The sequence below is a fragment of the Dipodomys spectabilis genome, unplaced genomic scaffold, assembly GCF_019054845.1.
Source record: "Dipodomys spectabilis isolate Male_0828 unplaced genomic scaffold, ASM1905484v1 ptg000001l, whole genome shotgun sequence".
Classification (NCBI taxonomy): domain Eukaryota; kingdom Metazoa; phylum Chordata; class Mammalia; order Rodentia; family Heteromyidae; genus Dipodomys; species Dipodomys spectabilis.
In genome coordinates, this window is record NW_024870678.1 from 32176550 (window position 1) to 32201386 (window position 24837).

Genomic DNA, 24837 nt, shown 5'->3' on the forward strand with positions numbered 1-24837 from the left:
ACCCACCCCAGGCTCCACCCTTAGACTCCCATTTTTATCTGGGTTTCCTGAGGACAAGGGAGCATAGCAACAGTCAATTCAGGTGTAATCACCTCCTGGAATTTGAGTCCCACCCTACAAATATTTGCCCACCCAGACAGATGTTAGACTTGGATAAAAAGAAGAACCTTTCTCATACCCTCTGGATACCAGAGATGCCCACTTTCAGCATGCAAAGAAACAGATCTTTTAAGTAAAAAAAAGAAAAAGAAAGAAAGTGATTTGGGTTGCCCTTCCCCCAACAGCTGCCTGGCCCAGGGTAAATCCTGTTACCTATCTAACTGTATCTGTAACTGTAGTACCTCTGACTAGAGTTAGTGTAAGAAGTAGTAAACATCCTGATTGTAAAGCACAATGGCATACTACTTGTTACAGAGGTGTTGGTAATTTTGAGTTATCATTTTGAAAATGATGGACTGTCTGATTCAATTTTGTGCTTTGTGACAAATTCTACAATAGTGCTGTGTGACAGTTTGTGCTTCCTACGCGTCTTACAGAAAGCAAACATATAGACTCTCTGCCACTGAGTTATGGTTCAAGAATACGCCTTTTATTGTTAATCAATGAATGTGATAGTCTCTAAGGTTTTACCGATCCTCACAGGTGCAAATCAGTCCTTATTGGGCAGTTTTCTGGCCAGAGGCCAGAAACCCTCCGAAGAACTGCCGAATGAAACATAAAGAGCTCTGAACAAAAGCGGGGTGCTGGTGGCTCACGCCCGTAATCCTAGCTACTCAGGAGGCTGAGATCTGAGGATCGCGGTTCAAAGCCAGCCCGGGCAGGAGAGACCGTGAGACTCCTATCTCCAATAAACCACCAGAAAACCGGAAGTGCTGCTGTAGCTCAAGTGGTAGAGCGCTCGCCTTGAGCTGAAGAGCTGAGGGACAGCGCCCAGGCCCAGAGTTCAAGCCCCACGACCGACAAAAAAAAAAAAAAAGAGCTCTGAAGAAAATGTCAGCCAGAATTTGAATCAAGACTCATTTTCTTTTCCTCCAGCTCATCTACCGTTCACTTCCTTGGCCTGAGTAGCTCTCGTTGTCAATCACTTATTCTAAGACAAGAACAGTGTTAGGCCTGAGCTGTGTTCCTCCTATTTATGCCTTTGATGTAGCTGAGATGATACAGTATGCCGCCACTTCCAGTTTTCTCTGTTGAGATAGACTCTTGACTTTTTTTTGGCCTAGATTGGCCTGGAACTATGATCCTCCTGATCTTACCCCTCAAGTTGCTGGGATGACAGACCTGAGCCATTGGTTTTTGGTGTCCCTTTGGTTTTGTCCAAAACAAAATTTCTTAAGAGAGGATTTTATATTCTTTTTGTTTTTTGAAGCAGTCACTATAGTCAGATAATCCTGTTCAAAATCAGTGGACAGGGGCCCTCCCCTGAGCGGTCACTGCACAGCTGCAGATGCAGCAGTGCCCACAGAGACCGTGTTAGCAAACACCCGTCCCTTGTGAAAACACCTTCAAGGCTCCTCAGCGGATTTGATTTGCAAGAAAATATTCTGATCAGACCCAACATGATCAACCTTCCCTTGGGCATCAAAGCAGCCGGCTACACAAGGGCTTGAGCAGAGGCCACAGCCCCACACCATCGCTGGGAGGCTACAGGTGGCCACACTGCCCTTTAGGGGGATGATTTGTTTGCTTCTAAATAGGCAGGCTGCACTTTCTGGTTCTCAGTGGTCTCTGAAGTTGGCCTTCCTCTTCTCCACAAATGCAGCCATGCCTTCTTGCCCATCATCAGTAGCAAAGGTTGAATAGAAGAGTTTCTTCGCCAACTTGTTTCCCTCTGTTAGCGCCATTTCAAAAGCTGCATCCACAGATTCTTTGGCCATGGCTGATTTAATTTTGGCATTGCTGGCAATTTTTTCTGCACACTGGATGGCCTCTTCAACTAGTCTTTCAACAGGAAAAACCTGGCTTACCAACCTGCTTGCTTTGCATCCTGGACTGAGATCTGATAACCAGTCAGGACCATCTCCATTGCCAGGGACTTTCCAACTGCACGGGTGAGTCTCTGGGTGCCTCCAGCACCTGGGATGGTTCCCAGCAGGATTGCTGGTTGTCCAAACTGGGCTTTCTCACCAGCGCAGATGATGTCACACATCACTGCAAACTCACAGCCTCCACCAAGATCAAAACCATTGACAGCAGCGATGACCGGCTTCTTCCCACGGGTGAGGTGGTCCCAGTGGCTCTGGAACTTACTGGAGTAACAGACCTGGAATGGCTGATTCTGCATTTCTTTGATATCTGCTCCAGCAGCAAATGCCTTATCCCTGCCAGTGAGCGCAATGGTGCGCCCACGTCTGCATCTTCCTCACAGACCTCCAGGGCCTGGTTGAGCCCCTCGATTAGCGCCTAGGGGCGGTTCACCGGATGAGTCCCACACTGCTATTTCTCCCCCTTTTTTCTGTAATGATGTACTCAGAGCTGGCCCGCAGGCAAAGGGTTGCGGCGCAGGGAAGCCGGAGAGGAGCCACCAGTGCGCGGGCGCCGGGGAGGAGGGCACTCACGGCGGCAATGGCGCGGGGACAATCTACACAGCTTCAGTTCCCCATTGTTGGACTACACCAAAGCTGTTTTCAGGGAGCCAGTATCTTTCTTGTTTGATCAAACAGCCTCTCTGTCCTCATCTCACATGCCTGCTGTATTGTAGGCACTCACTTGAATGTATCTATCCAATGTTTATTTATGATTTGCCATGTGCAAAGAACAGTGAGCATGATTGGGAGAGATACAGAAAATAAACAAGCTGTGCAGTGCCCCTGGGAACCCCCAAAACAAGTGCTTCAGAATCATTGTCACAGTCTTTGGTGTATTTATTGGAATTGTTGGGGGTAGATGTTTGCTCCTTTTAGCATCTCAGCAGTAAAGAGGGAAGTCTGCTTGGTCAAGTACATGTTACCTACAGCGATTGGCACAGAATGTAAAGGCCAGACGTTGAAAAGAAAGACCTTACCCTGTTGACTTCAAGAAGGAAATGCTAAAACCACCAGGGTGGCTTGCTCTGAGCTGGAGCTGGAGATGTAGAAGAGGAGGGAAAGGGTTCAGATGTGGCTAGCCAAATACACAGAAATGCCCTGGTACAGGGGGCTTGAGGCTTTCTAGGGGAAGCCTTGTGGAGGATGAGCACCTGGGTTTTGCTTGTTTCTAAATCTACAGTTCTCACATGCAATGTTTTCCTGGAAGGGAACTGCTGAACGTTCCTCTAAGGCCCCTCACTAACCATAGAAATTCCATGCTGAACGTTTGACTCGATGACCATTTAGACTGATCCATTTTAAATTTCCCAGCCAATTTTGTGGACTCAGCCCTGTTCTTGACAGTTCTGCAAGTTCTAGACTCTTACACACTAGTCTGGAGTATTCCTGTTATTCTCAAATAGGCTAGAAGGTGGTATATGCACAGTTGTACATGTGGTTGGTCTTTTAAGGGGAGACACTTGACCCTAGAATATTCCGCTGGATTGGTTCTCTTTTTCCAGTTTTCATCATCTTAAGCTCTTGTCTAATCTGCTCCTGGCAGATGTGGGCGGGGTTTTGACTCACAGAGAAAAGGGAGATTAGAGTTTACCAAGTTTGTGATTTCCTAAGAGCTGCCATTTGTGGGAATTACTGGGAGAGATTTTATAAGTCGCTACAGGCTAATTGAATCAATATCTGCAGAGGATAGGCCCAGGAACCAAAAGGAGGTCTTGGAGGAGGAAAATTGAAGGGAGATAAAAAGGAGGAGAAGAAAAGCAGTGTTTCAGAATGTGAGACTGTGTCTGCCATTGTGTTGGCACCAGGTTTGATTTGTCAGTGGTTTTCTTTTCCTTCCTTCCTTCCTTCCTTCCTTTCTCTCTCTTCTTTCTTTCTTTCTTTCTGCTGAGGAAAACCAGAAAACAAAAGAGAAACCAAAGAAAGTGTATTTGCTAGAATTGGCAATCTGCATTTTCAAAAATATTTCTTTTTTTGTTTGTTTGTTTGGGTCCGGTCATGGGGCCTGAACTCTGGGCCTGGGCTCTGTCCCTCAGCTCTTCAGCTCAAGGCTAGCGCTCTACCACTTGAGCCACAGCACCACTTCTGGCTTTTTTTCTTTTTGCTTATGTGGTGGAGAAATCGAACCCAGGGCCTCATGCATGCAAGGCAAGCGCTCTACCACTGAGCCACCTTCCCAGCCCTCAAAAATATTTCTTTAAGTGGGGAAGAGGTTAGGAAGAGAAAGGAGAAGAACATGACAATGAGAAAGAAGGACAAGAGATGGGAAGTGGAATAATGGAACCTACTTGCACATGGCAGATGATGGGTGAAGAGGAGGGAGGGGAGCAGATAAAGGACAGGGGCAGATGTGCACATCTGGAAGAGTACCTTTGCTTGGCTCACTCACTTGGGCAGGCCATTCTGATTGTGTATAACCGTTACTGAGGACTCTCCACTTCCTTTTCCTGCCATTCATCTCACGTAAAACTGTTGTGAGCCTTCTCCTTCAGGCTCTTGGTTATTCTTCAGAAGTCAATGAATTCCTAAGAGATACCCGCATCTCCTTTTTCTTGAAATCTGTCTTCCCTTCTGACTTCTTTCCTGTTATCCCAAGAAATGGTTACTCAACGAATCCCAAATCCTTTTGAGACTCTGGAGATGATAAGGATTTGAGCCAAGAATTACATAGCAAGCCTCTGTTTGTTTTATATCTGGAAAATATGGGCAGAATGATACTGCAAGGAGGATTTTAAGTGATGTTATGTGATTTGATGATAAGAACGAAATTTTTTCTGTCGCAGTTGATAAGACAATTGTAAAATGTTCTTTCCCATTAATTAAGGAAAGAACTCTGCTTATTTACCCCACAACAATTGACTGTCGATAGGATTTTTTAAAGATGTTACTTTAAATAATGAGATAGCTTTTGTTGACAGTATTTGACACATTATTTAATTACTTTGGCCTTGCCTCATGTTGCTGTTAGCACAAGTGATTTTGCCTTTTGTTAACTTGATAAAATGTCTGCTTGACCTGCTGTAAAATGGAAGAGGTACCTATAATTTGTCATATTGGTGAAGAGCCTGTCTTGTTTATTTGAACTGCTTGTTATTTTTTATCATGACAGTGAAAATACAGAAGTCTACTTGTTTAACATACTTGTGTTACAGGTTAGAATGACTATTTATTGATTAATTGTTTTATCTAGGCCAGTACTGGGGCTTGAACTCAGGGCTAGAACACTCTTCCTTAGCTTTTTCACTTAGGACTGGCTATCTATCACTTAAACTACAGATTCACTTCTGGCTTTTTACTGGTTAGTCTCTTGGATTTGTTTGCCGATGTTGGCTTTGAATCTTAGTTCTCAGCTTTCAGTTTACTGAGTAGTTAGGATTACAGGCATGGGCCACACAGCATATACACAAATAAAAGGTGAGATTGAGCCCACTCTTAAACAGAACAATTGCTCCTGAAGGCTCACCATCTGGATGAATCTATAAATGAGGGCAAGATTAGAATATGTTTCCAATTTCCCTTGCATTTTTTTCTCACAACCATCTATAATATAACTTGTGTGACATTGTGCATCATTCTTGGTCAATTCTAAGAGGACGTTTAAGTACCCATGTGATTCTGTGGGTTTCTCTTATTGCTAAAACCTGAATAGTCTAGAAAGTGTTTGAACCATAGTTTTAGGCCTAAGCATCTTATTTTGGAGGGAGCTTCAGTTTCTTTCGTCAGAATGCAGTCTCGTGTGAGCATGCGTTTTGGGAACCGTGCTAAGAGGGGAGCTCAGAAGTGAATGAAACACAATCCTTTGTCTTCAGGGAGCCTAGTTTGCTGTTGGAGAACACAGATGCACATCTTCATGTTTTGTTTTCAGTGTAGTATAATATACGTAACGTAACATTTACCATCTTAACCATTTGTAAGTGTTCAATTCAGTGGCACTAAGTATATTCACATTGTTGCACAACCATTCCCACCACTCTCATTTCCAGAACTTTCTCATTCTCCCAAACTGAGAGGATGTTTCCTTTCATGGTGGATTTTGGCATAAGATTTTCCCCAGAGTTATGTGGGCCAGAGGACAGGAAACTCCTTGTGCTGGTGCACTGTCAAGTCATGATCAGGGACAGTGGTCAGTCCCAGTGGCCTTTGCCCCATTTCTTGATGTGTAGCTGACACCCAAGGCTGTTCAGCATTGGCCACTGTCTGGGCTGAAGAACATGTGTCTGAAGCCAGATGTTCCTCTCCTGGGCATAGAGATGGAGAAGAACTGTGGTTCTCATGGACCCCTACCATTTCTCAATTGGAACCCTGACTTTTAGAAGGGAACTATCATAATGTAGTCTTACTATAACCACTTAGCTACTAGCCAATCTGCCTGGAACAGCCTAGAAGCTGGCTAGGATTTATGATCACTGGGGGCAACCAGGCAACCATAAATCTGGAGCCCTGGTTTACCTTTCAACAACTGAGCAAGCTTACTGCTGTAAAGAACCACTGGGACTCACAGTAAATCATTTAGCCAGTTGCTCCGCAGATAATCGTGGAGTGCCTGCTAGGTGTGAGATGATTTATGTCCCCTTCCCTCCCCTCCCCTGCCTTCCTCTTTTTCCTTCCTCCATTTTCCCTTCCTCCATTTTTCCCTTCTTCTTTTCCTTTTCTCCATTTTTCCCTTCCTCTTCCCTTTCTCCATTTTTCTCCTCCTCTTTTCCTTTTCTCCGTTTTCTCTTCCTCTTTTCCCTCTCTCCATTTTTCTCTTCCTCTTTTCCCTTTCTCCATTTTCCCTTCCTCTTTTCCCTTCCTCCATTTTCCCTTCCTCTTTTCCTTTTCTCCATTTTCACTTCCTCTTTTCCCTCTCTCCATTTTTCTCTTCCTCTTTTCCCTTCCTCCATTTTCCCTTCCTCTTTTCCCTTTTTCCATTTTTTCCCTTCCTCTTTTCCCTTTCTTCATTTTTTCTCTTCCCTTCTTGTGCAGGTACTAGAGCTTGAACTCAGGTCCTCGACACTTTCATTTGGCGTTTTTGCTCAAGGCTGGATCTCTATCACTTAAGCCACAGCTCTACTTCCAGCTTTTAGGGAGTTAATTAGAGATAAGAGTCTTACTGGGAGCTAAAAAAATAGAATGGAAGAAAGACAGCCTTTTCAGTAAATGGTGCTGGCAAAATTGGTTAACTACTTGTAGAAAACTAAAGCTAGATCCTTATATATCACCCTGCACCAGAATCAACTCCAAATGGATCAAAGACCTCAGAGTCAAAGCAGACACTCTGAAAATATTACAGGATGGAATAGGAGAAACCCTAGGTGTCCTTGGCACAGGCCGAAATTTTCTTTTCTTTTTTTTTTTTTTTTTAGGATAATGATATTGTAAAGTGTATTGAACTTCAATAATGTATCACTAGTTAATAATTAGTATATATATAAAACATAACAATTACACATTGTTTATAACATATATATAAGTATGTATGGCATATATAAAATTGTGTATTGCATATAGTATATTATATGTACCATCTATAATTACTACATATAGGAACTGCTACATAATACATAGTTTATATACAGTAATTATATACTATATATAATTACATATAAATTATATATACTGCATATAATTACTGTATATAATAAAGCAAAATTATTGCTGAACATTTTGTTAATTTTCATTCTTTTTTTTTCTTTTTTTTTTTTTAAATTTTATTTTATTTTATTTGAGAACATACTGTACAGAGGGGTTACAATTACATGGGCAGGAAAATGCATACATTTCTTACCAAGCATTGCAGCCTCCTCCTTTGTTTACCCTTCACCTCCCTTCCCAGCCTCCCCCTCCCCCTGAAATTTTCTTAATAGAGACCCAGAAACACAACAAATCAAAGAAAGGTTGGACAAATGGGATTGCATGAAATTGCAGAGCTTCTGCATGGCACAGGACATAGCTAGCAAGATCAATAGAAAGTCCACAGATTTGAACAAGGGTCTCATATCTAAAATATACTTGGAACTCAAAAAATTAAATCCCTCAACAACAAATCTTCAAAGAAACAACTGCCCAATAAATAAGTTGGCTAAAGACTTAAAGAGAAACTTCTCTGAAGAGGAAAGAAGAATGGCCAATAGACACATGAAGAAATGCTCAACCTCTCTAGCCATAAAAGAAATGCAAATCAAAACAACATTAAGATACCACCTCACTCTAGTTAGAATGGCTATAATCAAGAACTCTAATAACAACAGATGCTGGAGGGGATGTGGACAGAAGGGAACCTTACTGCATTGTTGTTGAGAGTGTAAACTTGTTCAACCACTTTGGAAAGTAGTATGGAGGTTCCTCAAAAGACTCCACATAGAGCTCCCCTATGACCCAGCAATCCCACTTTTGGGCATTTACCCAAATGTTCACGAACAAGACCACACTAAAGCTACCAGCACGACTATGTTTATTGCAACCCTATTTACCATAGCTAAGATATGGAACCAACCCAGATGTCCCTCAGTAGATGAATGGATCAAGAAAATGTGGTATATATACACAATGGAATTCTATGCCTCCATCAGAAAGAATGACATTGCCCCATTTGTTAGGGAATGGAAAGACTTGGAAAAAATTATATTAAGTGAAGTAAGCCAGGCCCAAAGAAACAGGTCCCATGGTTTCCCTTATTTGCAATAACTAGTATATGTCTGAGTCAAGCAGAAAAGGTCAGATAAGTTGATGTTAGAGAAATGAACCCTAAGATATGTATTCAAATGTTTTTTTCTTTCATGCAATTGTTTCTAACACATTTATAAGATTATTTCTTTGTTGCTTTGTATGTCCCTCCCCCACAGTATAACCCCTGCTTTCACTGTATATGATGTGGGTATAATTTGTGGAGGGGAAGGGAAAAAACAAATCGTTTAAATAGGGATACAGGTGGACCCATTGCAACAATGAGAAGTACAAGTCGTTATGTCAGAAACGAACTTTATAACTTTGCGGGGGGGGGGGGGGAGGATTGGGTGGGGGTGATGGGTGGAGGATGGGAAGGGATGGGAAGGGGAAACAAAGGAGGAGGCTACAATGCTTGATAAGAAATGTACTCATTATCTTGCCCATGTAATTGTAACTCCTCTGTACAGTATTTTCACAATAAAAAAAAAAGAAATGTACTCATTATCTTGCCCATGTAATTGTAATCCCTCTGTACAGTATTTTCACAATTTAAAAAAAAAAAAAAGAGTCTCACTGACTTTCTGGCTTGGGTTAGTTTGCCCCAAGATCCTCAGACCTCAGCCTTCTGAGTTGCTAGGATTATAGGTGTGAGCCACTAGGCCAGGCTAGTCTTTCTTTTAGGTCAATATCTAGCAGGAGGAGAAAGCAAGGCCCAGATTCTACAAACCTTAATTTTGTTCCAAGGGCTCTTATTAGTCTTTGTTAATCTTCTAGGTTGTTTTGAGTTTGTCATCCTCAATCCAAAGTGTTCCCTGGACAGGAGAAAATCAATAAGGCTTTGGGGAAATATTCTCAGTAACATAGATAGGTGTAAATTATTTCCTCCTTAACTTTGCCACCATTTTTATCTTTGGTAGAAAAAAGAAAATCAATTCATTTGTTAAAATAAGACATCCCTTTTCATCTGTCATTCTTGCCTCTAATAATTGGAGTTTCTGTTCTAATAGAGAAAGGAACAGATGTAGGGGAGATAACTTGCTTTCTTGATAGTTGGAATTTGCTTTGTGATTGAGTCAGAATAACAAAATAACAACAACAAATGGCATTAAAAGATTGTTGACGCATTATTCTGTGCTTCTTGCCTGGAATCTAAGGTGAAACTACCCACAACAGTGTTCACAGCCTTTGTGGAAGAAAGAATTCCTCGGGAATCTTAAGGGGTCTGAAAGGCCCTTCTTTCCCCTATGGACCTGGCCTTCTACCACGCCGTGGACCAAGGCCTGACCTTATGCAGCTTGGTTTGCCTCTTCAGCTCCCTGAAATGTATCTCGTAATCTCGGGGGACATGCCAGTCTCAGTGGAGGGATGGCAAGAGATTACAAGGATTGTCTGCTGCCCTTGCCTTCCTCCAGCCTTCGAGAGGGAGAGCTTGGGGGCCATTTTGTGGGAGAGGAAAAAGCTAGGAGAGGAGCGCAGCTCAGCACTTGGCCTGATGAATGCAGGTCCCAGGCATGGGGCAGGGCTGACTTTCTAGGGACTTGTCTTGCATCGAGGAGCAGTAAATATTTGAATTGAATTGCATGTTTACTTGTCTGTCTGGGGTCTGTGAGGTTAGGGAGGAGAACGCAGGGGGCCTAAAACGAGCTGACTGCTTCAGAGATTGGCAAGTTGCTGGCTTCCAGATGGTTGTGGGAGGCCTGAGGTAGGCCTCTGGGTCACTGAAGCATGGTAGAGAAAAGCGATGGCCCTGGTTCCAGTGGGGTGGCAATCTGCTATGACATCTGTCCCCTGCCTGCCTCAGTGGTGGAGGGAGGAGGGCCCGGATGCTTACTTGGCTTTCTGTCCCCCTGCCTTGACTTCATGGCTGTCAGGGGCCCTTCCTGAGCACAGTGAGGTAGAGGACAACGCCACGAAGGGACCACTCAGGGTTCCCTTTGCAAGTCCTGCTTCTCTAGCAGTATCTTTTCTACCTAGTTTTGAGCTTGCCTCATCCTGGGGTGAAGACCCACGTGATCAGGACTGCCAGTGGCAGAGCAGCTCAGCCCTGATCACATCTAGGCAGCCCCAGGGGTCCTCACACTCCTGAGCGTTGCGTCCATGCCGCCGGGCGAGGTGTCTTCTTGTACAGCTGTCGGCCTCTCTCATTATCACTTGCTTATACTTTGTCTAGTTCTCTAGTTCTCTGCCCTAAATTGTAGGTGGGGGTCATATGCTAGTTTTCTCCTCCATTTATGTATGTATGTATTTATTTATTTATTTTTGCTGGTCCTGGGACTTGAACTCAGGGCCTGGGCGTTGTCCCTGCGCCTCTTTGTGCTCATGCCAACACTCTACCACTTGAGCCACAGCTCCACTTTTCTGAGTAGTTTATCAGAGATAGGAGTCTCACAGGTTTTCCTGCTAGGGCTGGCTTTGAACCACGAATATTAGATCTAAGACTCCTGAGTAGCTAGGATTACAGATGTGTGTCACCAGCACCCAGGTTCTCCTCCTTCTTACTGGCATTACTGGGAATTGGACCTAAGAGTAACTGCTCTACCACTTGAGTCAGTGCCACCCTCCCTAACCTTTTTTTTTGTTTGTAGTTTGTTTAAGAAATGAGGTCTCTTGCTTTGAGATAGGGTTTTGCTAACTTTGCCTGGGATGACCTGGAACTTGTGATGCACCTGCCCTCCTTCTTTCCTTATCACCATTGTCAGTGGAATAGCTTTGGTTTTGGAACTTCTGGAGCAGTGCTCTACAAGGGTAATTGACTGTGACTCTTCGCTGTTGGTTCTTGAGCTACTTAACTTAGATATTAAGATGCACTGGTTTTGAGAGAGGTTTCCAGGAAACTGAAGTTTTACATGTTCACAGGGGGATTCAGAGGCAGGAATTTCATGATAAAGAACCCCTTTTCACCCGTGGCTCATGCCTGTAACCCTGGCTACTTAGGGGGCTGAGATCCAACGAAGCCAGTCTGGGCAAGAAACTCCATGACTCTTATCTCCAATTAAATCACAGAAAAAGCTGGAAGGAGTGTTGTGGCGTAAGTGGTAAAGTACTAGCCTTGAGCAAAAGGAGCTCAGAAACAACATTCAGGCCCTGGGTTCAAGCTTCAGGACTGGGGGGAAAAAAAGCCCCTTTCTAGGGTTTTTGCTGAAGTGCCTGGCTTGAATGTGTACCTCCAAAATTCAGGTGCTAAAATTGAATGGCCAACATCATAGTACCATCACTAGAGGGTTGGCCATGAGTACTTCTTTCTTGTAAATGGGATGAAGGTTCTTCTACAAGAGGCTTTGTGGAGTATGCTTTTCCTTCTTCCGTTTGCCATGTGAGTTTATAGTGGTCCTCCCCTTTGGTGAGCACAGAAACAAGCCACCACCTTTGGTGCATAGACTATGCCTTGATCTTAGACATCTCAGGAGTCCAGAACTATGAGAAATAATTTTCTGCTCTTCATAAAGTATCCAGTCTGTGGTATTTTGTTATAGTAGCATAAATGAGTCAAGACAAGGTACTCTTGAGATTTTCCAAGTGAGGAACAAATACTAATAACAGAAACCCTGGCTCGTTTCCACTCCTTTCATGTTAAACCTGAGACGTTGTTCATGTTTTGATTTCCTTGTTCTGCTGCCTTCAGTCCTCTAGGTATGCCTTAAAGATTGGAAGAAGAAAGAATGGGTGTGCGGAAGCCAGTTCCTGGGGTAGCTTCATTAGAGATGACGTCTCTGCCTTGGACATGGTAGTAAAAGGTGCAGACTGCAGCACCTTCAGCCAGAGAAGCAATGGCCTTGGTGGAGATTCACCTGTGGGCCAGGAAGAGAAGGGATCAGACAGGCTCACAAGGAGCCATGTTGCCTGCACAGAGCACATTATGACATGTTCATGACTAAGACAACTATATACAAAGGTCTCCCAGACCCACACCAAAGCTTAAGTGGCTTGTTTGGGGACTGGCCTCTTGGTAACAGTGGAATTTAACTAAAGGCAGTTGGACCCCATGTCTAGGTCCTGCCCTCTCACTCTGGTGTAACTGTGGTACCAAGCATGAGCTCTTCTTTCCCTCCCTCCCATGGAGTGGAAAGAGGGAAGTAAAGAAAGGGCTTTCTAAGCTGGGCAATGGTGGCTCACGCCTGTAATCCTAGCTACTCAGGAGGCTGAGATCTGAGGATCGAGGTTCAAAGCCAGCCCGGGCAGGAAAGTCCATGAGATTCTTCTCTATTAATAAAGCACTAGAAAATCAGAAGTGGCACTGTGGCTCTGAAGAGCGCAGGGACAGCGCCCAAGCCCAGAGTTCAAGCCCCACGACCGACCAAAAAAAAAAAAAAAAAGGGCTTTCTAGAAAGTTCCTCATCTTCATGCAGAATAGTGTGGCTCCCCAGCATTAAATCTGTGTTCCTCTCCATGTCCCTCCTTGTGTCTGACTCTGCCATGCAAGCCAGGTGCCCCTGAAGAGGCAGCCCTAGCCCCGGCTGCTTCTCCTGAGTTGAACCCACACCTCCAGCTCCAGGCCTGCCCTCCCTCACTTGACCTCTCATCTGTTCTGAGGATTGACACAGGCTGTGGTCAGCTGAGACCCCACCTTCTCTTATGGAGGACTGGGAAGGAAGCAGTATTCCTTAGCGATTCCTTCCCTGCTAGGGCAGTGCCTTGTGCCTCTGGGACAGTTCTACCCACAGTCGATCGGCAGCTTACGACCTGGGTCCGTCTCAGGTGGCCAGATATGGATTGACTCACCTGCGACCTTTCACATATGATCAGCGCAGTAGTGTTGGTGACCATGTTCCCAGGCACTGTTGCCACCACAAAAGCAGTCTTAGTTAAAAAAAAAAAAAAATATATATATATATGGAAATAGTACAGTGGCTGAAGTGGTGGAGCGTTAGCCTTGAGCACAAAGAGGCTCAAGCCAGAACCCAGGCCCTGAGTTAAAGCCCCACAACTGACATATATATTAGACTATTGTTAGTGTTTCCAGTTAACAGAACCATTGGGCAGAAACCAGAAGCTTCTCATCTACTTTTGTTCCCCTCCCTTCACTGCAGCTTCCTGTTGTTTGAATATCTTGCATGGACATGGGATACTGGCTATCCTGACATGACCACCTTGAGGCCTGTTTTAACCAAACCCCAGCGTTTTCTCTGAGCTCATTCTCTGTGATGTCTATGTGCATGAATGTTCTCAGATTTAACAAGTGTGTGCTGACAAGGATCTACCTTTTAAGATGGTCCAGGATAAATAATGACCCATGTTCTTTATGGTCGTCACAGCGGCCCCTGGCAAACATCGCATTGATCTTTCTCCGACCTCCACAGCTCCATGCTTCCTCAATGTCCTGTAGTTGGGCCTGTCCAGTATGGAGTCCTTCCCTCCACGTTGGCTCTCTCATAGAGTAAGGTACATTGACGGTTCCTCTATGGCATTTTGTGGCTCGATAATCCATAGTCTTCTAAACCAGAAATTTCAGGGCACAGGCTGAATCTCTGGATGGGATTCACAGTTGCCTTTTAGTCTCTGCCAAGTGACTCCACAGATTTTTCTCCATCTCACTTTCTGTGCAGTCAAGAACACATTGGGCCATAGTCTGCCTGAGACAGGAAGAGGGAAGCGTCCAGATGCAGTGCTGTATGTAGGAAACTCAATGACGAGGGGGCCCCTGATTGTGCTAGGAATGGCTCCATCTTGAGCCATGTGGAGATAGCTTTGCATTGCCTTTGTGCTGCTATTGGGCAATGTTTCTAGCCTAAGAACATTCTGCTTAGCTCCTGTGTATTTCCATTAGAAAGGTAGATATGGGCCATTTTCTCTCAGACCCCTATCTCTGAGTTACTAGGAAGCAACATGGAGCCTGGTATGTCTTTTTAGGGACAGACTGGACTACTGTCACCTCTTCTTCTTGGATGATAGCAATTGTTTGTGTCAGAACACTTCTTTGATTTACCCAACATCCTTATGCATGGCCTGTGACCCAGTCCCACTGTGAGTATATTGATGGGCTGCTCACACTAAAGGCTTGAGCTAATAGCTTTTCCTGAATGAACAGGAAGTAAGTCTGCCTTTGGGGGATGTATGTCCCCATATCTGCACTCTCCTGCACCACAGGAAATGCTGGTGTTTCCTGGCAGGTGCTGCTATGGAGAGCTGGGGTTTTGAGGAGAGGCACCATGGATGTAAAGATGGTGGCCCCAGTACTCTGCCTCTAGAGAGAGCCTTTGGGAGTTTTTCATATCTTCACTCAAGGTGTGGCTGAGAAGGTGATCTTTGTCATTATCACGAACTATCTTAGGATCAACCGCCCGGCTTCTTTGTCGTGTTGGCACCAACGATGAGCAGCTGTGCGTGTCCAGTGCTCCTAGAAGTGCAAAATGTTATTGCTTCCAGAAAGCTCTGCACCTGGGGAATTTTGCTTGCCTTTTCTTTTCTTCCCTTCTATTCCTGGTGGCTCTGAACAAGTCAGTGATATGTTCGGTTTTTTGTTGCAATTTCTAGGCATTGACAGAAGGATTCTGACAGAGACATTCACATAAGGCATGTGTATTTTTTTTTAGGAGAATAATCAACTGATCGCATGCACCCAGTCCTTTGGAGTCCATGGAGCTCATTTGCCATGTATTGGGCTTGCACTGTGGGTCTGGACGTGGCATGGTAGCTATTCATCCCTCTGGAGTGGGTGTAGGCCTGTTTGATGAGATTAGGAAATAGGAAATACTTGCTTCTACAGGCTGCAGTTGGAAGATGTGGATTTAAACCTGGGCCTGTCTCTCTATGCTCCGGATTTACCTTTACCCAGCCCTGGCCCACAGTGTCTCCTCTGGATTGACAGTGTCTCCTCTGGACTGAGCATCTGTGAAAGCCTGTGGCTCAGGCAGGAATGCTAAAGTTTGGATCTTTTAAGTTCCATCCTGTGTTTTGTTCATCCAAATTCCCTGGCATTCTCTTTTTATTATCTTTAGGTAGTTGCAGAAAGGGCCTTCAAATCAACATGTCAGTTTATGAGTACAATGCATCTTTAATTTTTTAAATTGTTATTATAAAGGTGATACACCAGAGGGGTTACAGCTGTGTAAGTCAGGTAAAGGGTACATTTCTTTTTGGACAATGTCACCCCTTTTCTTGCTCTCTCCAAATTTCTCCCTCCCAGTCCCACCCACAAGCTGTATAGTTCATTTTCAACATAGTGTCTAGTGAGTACCCCTGCTGAGTACACGGTAACTTGGTGAATGACATCCTCTTATTCTGCAAGGAAATGGCCTTGTGAGCCATTGAGATCGAGGGTGGCATGTAGCTCACCATTTCTATCTGACTTAGCATCTTTGTCTAAGTCTTTTCATTAAAAAAAATCTAACCATGACTAGAGAGCTATGATCTCTCTCCAGGGATACTTCTGTGCTCCAGTGAATTGCTAAAGGTAGGGAGAAATTGGGGGGTGAAGGAGGCAGGCTCTGCAGTGCCAGTGATGCCCATGTAGCCCTGTTGGGTGAAAAGAAAAATGTTAGGTGGTGAGTGGCTCTTCCAGCCTCACTTGGTGCGAAGGAGGCACTAAGATATTAGATTTGTATATGAAATCTGCCCCCTAGCCTTTCTCTCGCTAGCCTGTGATGGCTGCCATAACTCTGCTCGCTGCTACTGCCTGTGTGCAAGTGGGCACAAAGCCCGGGGCGTAGGGCGGTCAGCAGAGCATTCTTAGACGATGTGTGTTTCAGGGATTGCCATTAGGATGAACACAGGATGTGTAAACATTTCACAGAGAGCTCACATAATCCCAAGGATTCAGTCTTGTTTTAAGCCGCCTACACAGGCCCTCCCCCCACTCCCCACCACCCTCTCCCTCAGGCTTATAGAATGGCGAACTGTCACACATTTGGCTGTTTTCCGTAATAGCTGGGGTTTACTGCTTCCCACACCCCCTCCTCCTGCTGCCCCCGGTCTCTCTCTCTCAGCTGCTACCGTTTGTGCAGTAGTGTATTCCCATGGGGCTTTCTCATGCCTATTTGGGGATGGAGACTGCCACAAACTCCTGTTATGCTGTGTCCCACCCATGTGGTCTGAAAACCATTTGTGTGTGTGTGTGTGTGTATGTGTGTGTGTGTGTGTGAGTGAATGAGAGGGAGAGAGAGAGAAAGAGATAGAGAGAGAGTGTGTACTGGGGTTTAAACTCGGGGCCTGGCACTGTCTCTTAGCTTTTTTAGCTCAAAATTAATGCTCAACAGTTACTTGAGCAACAGCACCACTTCTGTGTGTGTGTGTGTTAAGATCAGAGTCTCATAGACTTTCCTGCCTAGACTAGCTTTGAACCGTGATCCTTAGATCACCAGCGCCTGTCCTGAAACCCATTTTGATTCATTTCCAGCTAAGTTTTAGCTTGATTGTTCCTATCTGTTCCTCACTGTTAGGACAGGGTGAACAGCATTTTTTAAAAGCCTGTAAGACACATCCCAGGGTATAACTCTTCTGGGGCATTTATGTGTGGGGGTGTTCATGGTATGGCACACATGAATGTGTGTGTGTTACACTCATGTGCATGCAGGTGTGTGAGTGGTATACAGGTACTGTGCATGTGAGTGTATGTATAGTGTGGAATGTATGTGAATATATGCGTTTTATATGAGTGTGTATATGTTGACACGTGGATGAGTGTGAATGTACATATGGGTGTGTGTGCACATGTTACTGTGCATGTGTACACACATGTGCATTGTATTGTGCATGCAGGTGTATATGTCTTCATGGCATGGTTTGTGTGTGAGTGCTTATATTCACAGTGGCGTGCATGCAGGTGTGTGTGTGTGTCCAGATGTATTCCAAGATTTGCCTCAGTACCATTGCTGCATTGGTGCCAGCACCTCTGTGAGCTCTTGGTCACTGCAGCTATGTGCAGGTGCTGCCTATCCAGGTCTGTGCTCTGTCACTCAGTCACACTGTCCTGCAGGGCATCGTTGGGTGGCACAGCCTGGGTATCCTGCTGCTGCTTCAGAGTTGTGGTGAGGCTAGAACTGTCTGAACTTCTGGCCAGTTAGTGTCTTCCTGGTTCTGGGTCTGCTCTTTGCTTTCTCCTCTCTCATACAGCTCACCTCCATTCTCCCTCCCTGTTTACCTCTTTCAAAGCCCTTCCTTTTGCTCTTGCTGTGACTCCTATTCCTTCCCCATTGCCTCAAGCCAGGATGAATGGCCTGAGCCTGCGGCTGGCCAGCTCTTCCCTCTGTCCAGGCCCCCCCCCCGCCCTCCCCCCCATCTCCTTGCTCAGGAGTCTTCTGTGGCTTTGGTCCCTACAGGGCAGGGTAATGTTGTCTGTGGGCCGATGGATTTTGTCAACCTTTTTTTTTATATATATATATATTTTTTTGGGGGGGGGTCCAGGCGTGGGGCCTGAACTCTGGGCCTGGGCGCTGTCCCTCAGCCCTTCAGCTCAAGGCTAGCGCTCTACCACTTTAGCCACAGCGCCACTTCCGGCTTTTTTCTTTTTGCTTATGTGATGCTGAGGAATCGAACCCAGGGCTTCAGGCATGCAAGGCAAGCGCTCTACCACTGAGCCACTTTCCCAGCCCTCAACTTTTTTTTTTTTTTTAATTGAGATTCTTTTTTAAAAAGTGTTGAAAAAGTAGGTTTTTATATAACTGTTTTGAGCTTTTCCTGAAAACTTGTGCCTCACTGAGCACTTATTCCTAAGAGGCCAGAAAGTAGGGGTGGCTGGCTTCCTCCTGCCTTTCCCTGGCCATGTTCAGCTTGCCACACTCTCCACTGTGCCCTAATAGCCCCTCCATTCGCCATGTTGCTGTCATCTGCCTTCAACACATTAATATTGGTAGCTCAGCACTGTGGATCTGTCCATATCTATACTCAGAACGCACTATGTGTTTCTTGTTGTCTGAGTACTCTTTGCCTCTAAATCCATGCAGTTCTGCTACCCATGAAACCACTCACCTGCCCAGGAGGATGTGTCCTCTCTCCCAGAATCACTTGGGTGTTTGGTGCTATTGTTTGTTTACTGGAGTTGTGCTGAGGCTGGCTGGGGCCTCCCAGTGCTTGGTACACAATGCCCTCCTCATGATGGGTTCTCAGACTAGATATATGACTAGAACAATGCCTAGAGATGCTGCAGGCTTGGTTCTACAGGTACCACCAGGAGGCCCTGACCAATGAGGAATGGTGTTAACTAGTAATTTTCCCCAGTGGCTCTAAGACCCTTGTTTCACCTCTGTCACTAGAACCCCATTCTGGGGAAACATCTTTAATGTGGGGCAAATAAACCCTAATGCAGTGGAACTAATACTCCATGTTGGGAGGCGGGGGCCTTTACTCCCCTGTATGTGATGGGATCTGTCACAAAGGCCATTTGGCCACATTGCTTTGAGATCAGCATACAGAACACAAGAGTGAAGAGGCCATCCATGCCTTTGAAATCACAGCATTGAACTCACAGTTTGGCGTTCCTGGTGTGAATGCGAGCTTGATGCTGAGTCTGCTGGAGTAATGAGCCAGTCAGATTGTCAGGAAGATTGTTGGGGCTACTTTTTGCATCAGCTTAACCTCTTGGAAGCCCCGGATTTCACAGCCACATGCCCTTGGGTATCAGAATGACCTTGAGAATACCCAGCATTTCTTGTATTTATGGGATTTCTCTTTGAAAGGGGAAAGGGGCTGGAGGGTAAGTGGGCTCTGGGGGTAGTGCTGTCCAACAGGACATGATGACAAGGTGGGGTGAATCTGTTTTCTAGTGCAGTCACCAGGCCCTTTGCCTGTGGCCAGTGTGACTGGTGAGAGTTCATTGTTGTAAGCCTCGCTCTCTAGGGGGAAGGGGTCAGAAGTAATATCTTATAGTGAGCTATGCACATGCCTAATGAGAGGACAGTTGGCTAGAGGTGTCTTCTACCTGGGGTGGAACACTGGCTGTATTCGTCAAAGTTCACTTTACCAAGCTTGGCCTGGTATCACAAAGGTTTGTTTCAGTGTTGTTTGTCAGGAGACCTGTTGCCTTGCCGTTCTGAGGAGAGCTTACTGCTCTTTTATTTCCTTTAACAATAGCCAACTCCAAGCTTCCCTTTGCTGCAATTCCTTAAGAAAGTTCTATGCACAGTTTCCTTTCCTTGATCTCATTAAATCCTAAATATATGCTCTGAGTGCACAGAGTATAAATACTATTTCGGGGGAGTGGAACAAAATAAAGGGGAGGCTGTGTAGACTGCTACACAGATGGAAACGTGTGGGTTTATCTGTTTTGCTTGGCTCCTTTTGAATAGAATCAGATGAGACCTGCCTTTATATGGTAGTTAGTAAAACTGCATCGTGCTGTAGAGATAGCTGAATTAATCTGCACTTTTCAGAACACACATGCAGTATCCAACCAGGGGCTGGTTCACTTTGTCCTCATTAGCCATTAGACTGGTGATGCCTATGGGTGGCCTGTCCTCCCAGAGGCCCTACAAGAGCACTCTTCATTCGTGTATGGCCCACCTATTTTTCTGTAGCCCACTGTTGTGTTTGTGATACACTGGTTCTTTCATTGTGGACGTTCTGGAAGAAAGCTACGCTGTTTTCTTTCAAGCTATACACGAAAGCACTACCTCTTGCTATTTGGGGCCCACTATGGTTGGAATATGAAATGTCTCCCACATGTTCACGTGTTGTACACTTGGTCCCCAACTAGTGACTGCACTATTTCAAGAGATTCTGGAAACCACAGGAGGTCTAGTTGGAGGAATCAAGATGGGCCTTGAAGTTATTCCTGGTCCCCAGTCCCTTCCTAGCTCTGCCTACTTGCTGTCCTCCATGAGCTGTACAGCTTCCTCCTCCATGCATCCCACCGTTGTGTGGATTGGCCTCACCACAGACCCAGATTCAACAGCAACCAAGGACCATGGATCGAAATCTCTGAAACTAGGAGCTATAATAAATGGTTCCTCCTTTTAAGTTGCGTAGGTCAGGCATTCTGTCACAGTGACAAGAAAGTCTTTCTAATAAAGGGTTCCCTAGTATCTCCTGTTCTCCCCTGTCAATGTTCTTTTCAGTCATGATTTCAGATACACAAAATTAGATGGTTGGGCAGAAGAGAATCTGGGAGAGAGAAAATGAGGGTGGTGGTTTCTCAGTGCTTTGACAGCCAACCATATAGGAAGTTTGCCCACCTCCTCAGAGTTGGTTTGTCCATGTGATATAGTAATCTTATGAAGAAACACCTTTTCTGATTCCTCTCTGCTCTGCCCACTCAGGACATGGTCTCCTCCTGACCTCAGCCTCTAATCTTGGCTGCAGAACGCTGCCCACAGCTGCTTGCTACTCACAGAGCACTTCCTCAACCCTCACCAGTTCAGAGGAAGTAAGGGGTGCTCTGGATGGTATAGTGCCTTTTGGGGAACCCTCTTGGTGTTCAGCTGGGTTATATAACCTCTTGGAATCGGTAGTAATGCTAATGCCCCCCAAACCTGTGGCACATTGAGGTTTTCCACAGGCGCCTAAATAAAGTCTAGAGTGGTTACCAAGAAAAGAATGGAAGTTAGTTAGGAAACTGCAGCACTCACTTTCCTCTCTATAATCCATCAGTTCTCATTGTTCACTACAGGCATGCTTTGTTCAGGGGTGGGGAACATCCGTCCTTTGGGGTGGAAAATCATTTCATGCATGACGAGACTGACACAGGTGCTTCTGTATGCTTCTTAGCTGCCTGTGACACTCTACTTGTATTGATTGATAACTATGGCCTGCAAATGATATAATTATCCCAATAGTCCTTGGCAGCAAAAGTTTCCCTGCCACTGTCATCTGGAGAATAGAAAAAGGGTCATTTCTGCAATAGTACTTTTTACTGCTTTGTGAATCTTGCTCCTTTCACTTCTCTTCATTTCCTCCCTCCATTCTTGTTTCTATCCTTTTGCTTTCTGCTCCCTCAGGTGCTTCTCCCTTTTCTTCTTCCATTCCCTTCCTTCCTCTTTTCTTCCCCCACTCTCTCCATCCCCTTCTTACCCATAATTCCCTCTTGATGGATACTCTAGCACTTTATTTAATTCAACTTAATTGATTCAGCACAATTTAGTTCCTCCCTAAATTAAATACCCTTGTATTTCTCTCCTAGGAAGAAGAAATGCCTGATGTAGAAATTGATATTGATGATCTTCTTGATGCAGACAACGAGGAAGAGAGAGCTGTAAAATTACAGGTAAGCAGTGTTCAAAATATAGAAGTTGCCAGTTGTGGATAGTGTCATCAGAAGTGGGCATGCACTGATTTTGTCGCATGGTGGCATTGGCATACTGTCTTTACCCTCACATACCTCATCTGTGATCATAAAGCAGTTCTTGACTATAGTCCTCCAAGCACCAGAGGGGATGACTTTTTCCAGCCTTGGTTTCTTAGGAGAGAGCTGGTTGTGCCCTGATTGTCTTCCTGGGAAGGCAGTGAGCTGCAGATGTGTGAGGAGAAGGGACTCAGCTGAGCGGACACTGGGCTCTGTTCTCACAGCTGTGGATGGTATCACTCCTAAAATTAATTTCTAGAGTAGATTTCTTACAGCTCTCTATATTTTTTGTAGATGCTCACCTGATGGCATTGTAGTACGTACCTCTGATGGAGGTTGAGGTGTGTCCTATTCCTTAGTGAAAAGCATACTTCTGCACACACAGGAGGTCAAATCTATCACTTTTACACCTGCATTCGGCAGTTACTGAATAACCTTTGACCTGCCGTTGCTCTTAATGTCCACTGATAATTTCTGTTAGTGGCAATTGGCTATCACCAACGAGAAACGGTCAGGACACATCAGAGGGTACATTATAATACACTGATGTGTTTAATGTGTTAGTAATTACTACTATCTCTTGAGTGGCAGGTAGTCTCAGTTACAATAATTATGTCTCATGGTCTTCTTCACAAAAGCACAAACAAGATAAAGCAGACATCAGTTCTACAGAAAATGTGACAACAATAAGACACTTTTCTAAGTTCAGAACTTGCAAGTATCTTTTTGAGCTGTGAACAGCATCCCACTTCTTGGTCCCCAAGTAAGTGAAGGCATTGACGCTCAAGGAGGGCAAGTCTCAAGCTTGTCTGTGACTGAATCTTGCCATATCATTGTGATGGTCACTACTTGAACAGGCTGTCTCGATTTTAAGAACTGGAAGTGTTTAAAATTATTATTAACCTACTAGGCAAACCAAAGGAAATGAGGGGAGGTGTGCACATAGAAAGGAGGCAAAATAAAAAGAAACCACTGGGAACCAATGGATTACAGTCTGTGTAGGAAAACTAAAGTGGAAGAGGATGTTGATTCCAGATGAGGACCATCTTGAATTTATAGTTAGTCCCATTCTTTCTACACACCATAACCTGATACCCACTCTCACTGTCACAAGCTCTTCTCAGTGAGACATCTATAATATATAATCTATCTGTCTAGCTATCTAGCTAGCTATCTAGCTATGTATCTAATCTATTATAACAGGATATATATATGTATATATATATATGCTGTAAATAGTACATAAACTACTATTTTGCTATTCAAAAACTTGCCATGGGCTGGGAATGTGGCTCAGTGGTAGAGTGCTTGCCTAGCATTCATGAAGCCCTGGGTCTGATTGCTCTGTACCACAGAAACAGAAAAGGCCAGAAGTGGCACTGTGGCACAAGTGGTAGAGCGCTAGCCTTGAGCACAGAGAGGCTAAGGGAAAGGCCCTGAGTTCAAGCCCCACGACTGGCAAAAAAATAAAAATAAAAAAATTGCCATGTAGCATACATATGCATAATATGTACATATGTGTGTATTGAAGAACAAAGTTCTTGTACATTAATGATTTTATAACCTTAACTGACCAACTACTGTTGAAATAAAGTATGATTGTTGATGATAGTCAATTAGATTTCTTGATTTAGCATTGTAAAAAATAGTAGAATGAAATAAAATGACTTTTAATTTCATTTTCAAAGTGATGATATGTAATTTTGAAGCAATAAAACTGACTTCCTGTGTGTTTAATTCTAGGAAGCTCTTGTAGACTGCTACAAACCAACAGAGGTAAGCAAATTATCTTTCCTGAATGTTGTGTTTGAATTGGTTTTAACTAAGTCAATTTGTCTATTTTTGAAGGTAAACCACACTAATTAAATGCTAATTAGCAATTACTATCATGAGTGTGTATGTTTGCATAGTCTAACTTTATTACCTTTCTGCCTAAATGTATGTAGTTCAGGAAGACTTAAAACTAATGGAGTTAGGGACTGATTCTTGCTTTACATTAAAAAACCACACTTTAAAGAAAATTGTAAGAGGTACAGAATCATTGTAGTAAAAGGTTTGTTTATAACCAGTATTAGTTTATAGGTATGTATTTTCTTTTAATGTTTAAAAAGAGCTTGTTTTTCTAAAAAAAACCCATGCCTTTGTTAAGAGAAAAAATTATGCTTTGAATATTTAAAACATTACTATAAGAAATAATGAATAGCCAGGTATTGGTGGCTCATGCCTATAATCCTAGCTACTCAAGAGGCTGAGATCTGAGGATTGTGGTTCAAAGCCAGCCTGGGCAGGAAAGTCCATGAGACTCTTCTCTCCAATTAAACACCTGAAAATCGAAATTGGCACTGTGGCTCAAGTGGTAGAGCACTAGCCTTGAGCTGAAGAGCTCATGGACAGCACTCAGGCCCAAAAAGAAACAATGAATATGAATTGGATTAGACCAAAGCATTTAATATAGATGTTTAGTGACTTTTAGCATAGAGATTAAGGTTTTGGTCAGTTGTAAAAATATTATCAGAAATGCTACCTTTGATTTGTTCCTGTTAAAATCTGTGGCCATAAGATGTTTGTTGTAATTGTTGTTGTTTTTGGGGCCTGGGCACTGTCCCTCAGCTCTTCAGCTCCAGGCAAGTGCTCTACCACTTGAGCCACAGCACCACTTCCGGTTTTCTGGCAGTTAATTGGAAATAAGAGTCTCATTCGCTTTCCTGCCTAGGCTTGCTTTGAACCTTGATCCTCAGATCTCAGCCTCTTGAGTAGCTAGGATTACAGGTGTTCAGCTTCCATGAGCTGTTTTGAAATCAGTTTTGTAACATCAAATCAATGATGGCAACACTTGCAATTTTTGTTGTGGAAAGTTATAAAAGGGAAGAGAAAGCAAGGTCTGTGGTTTTCTCCCACATAGGTCATGAACTAATAAATAGAAGATTTTGGTTTTCTTCACTTTGATTCACATCC

At 44.2% G+C, this 24837-nt stretch overlaps 1 protein-coding gene and 1 pseudogene across 3 annotated transcripts in view; one reads left to right on the forward strand and one right to left on the reverse strand.

Moving 5' to 3' along the window:
- Nucleotides 1-24837, forward strand: part of Ppp1r14c (protein phosphatase 1 regulatory inhibitor subunit 14C) — an 84796-nt gene that overhangs the window by 32130 nt on the left and 27829 nt on the right. For all 3 annotated transcript variants that reach the window (XR_006148589.1, XM_042687836.1, XM_042687962.1), the window contains 2 exons: nucleotides 21721-21804; nucleotides 23626-23658. Coding sequence is in view for 2 of the 3 variants with exons in the window: in XM_042687836.1 (XP_042543770.1) it covers nucleotides 21721-21804; nucleotides 23626-23658 (117 nt within the window). In the remaining variant the exon portion in view is untranslated. The remainder of the gene's footprint in view (nucleotides 1-21720; nucleotides 21805-23625; nucleotides 23659-24837) is intronic.
- LOC122118835 lies at nucleotides 1664-4426 on the reverse strand (annotated as a pseudogene).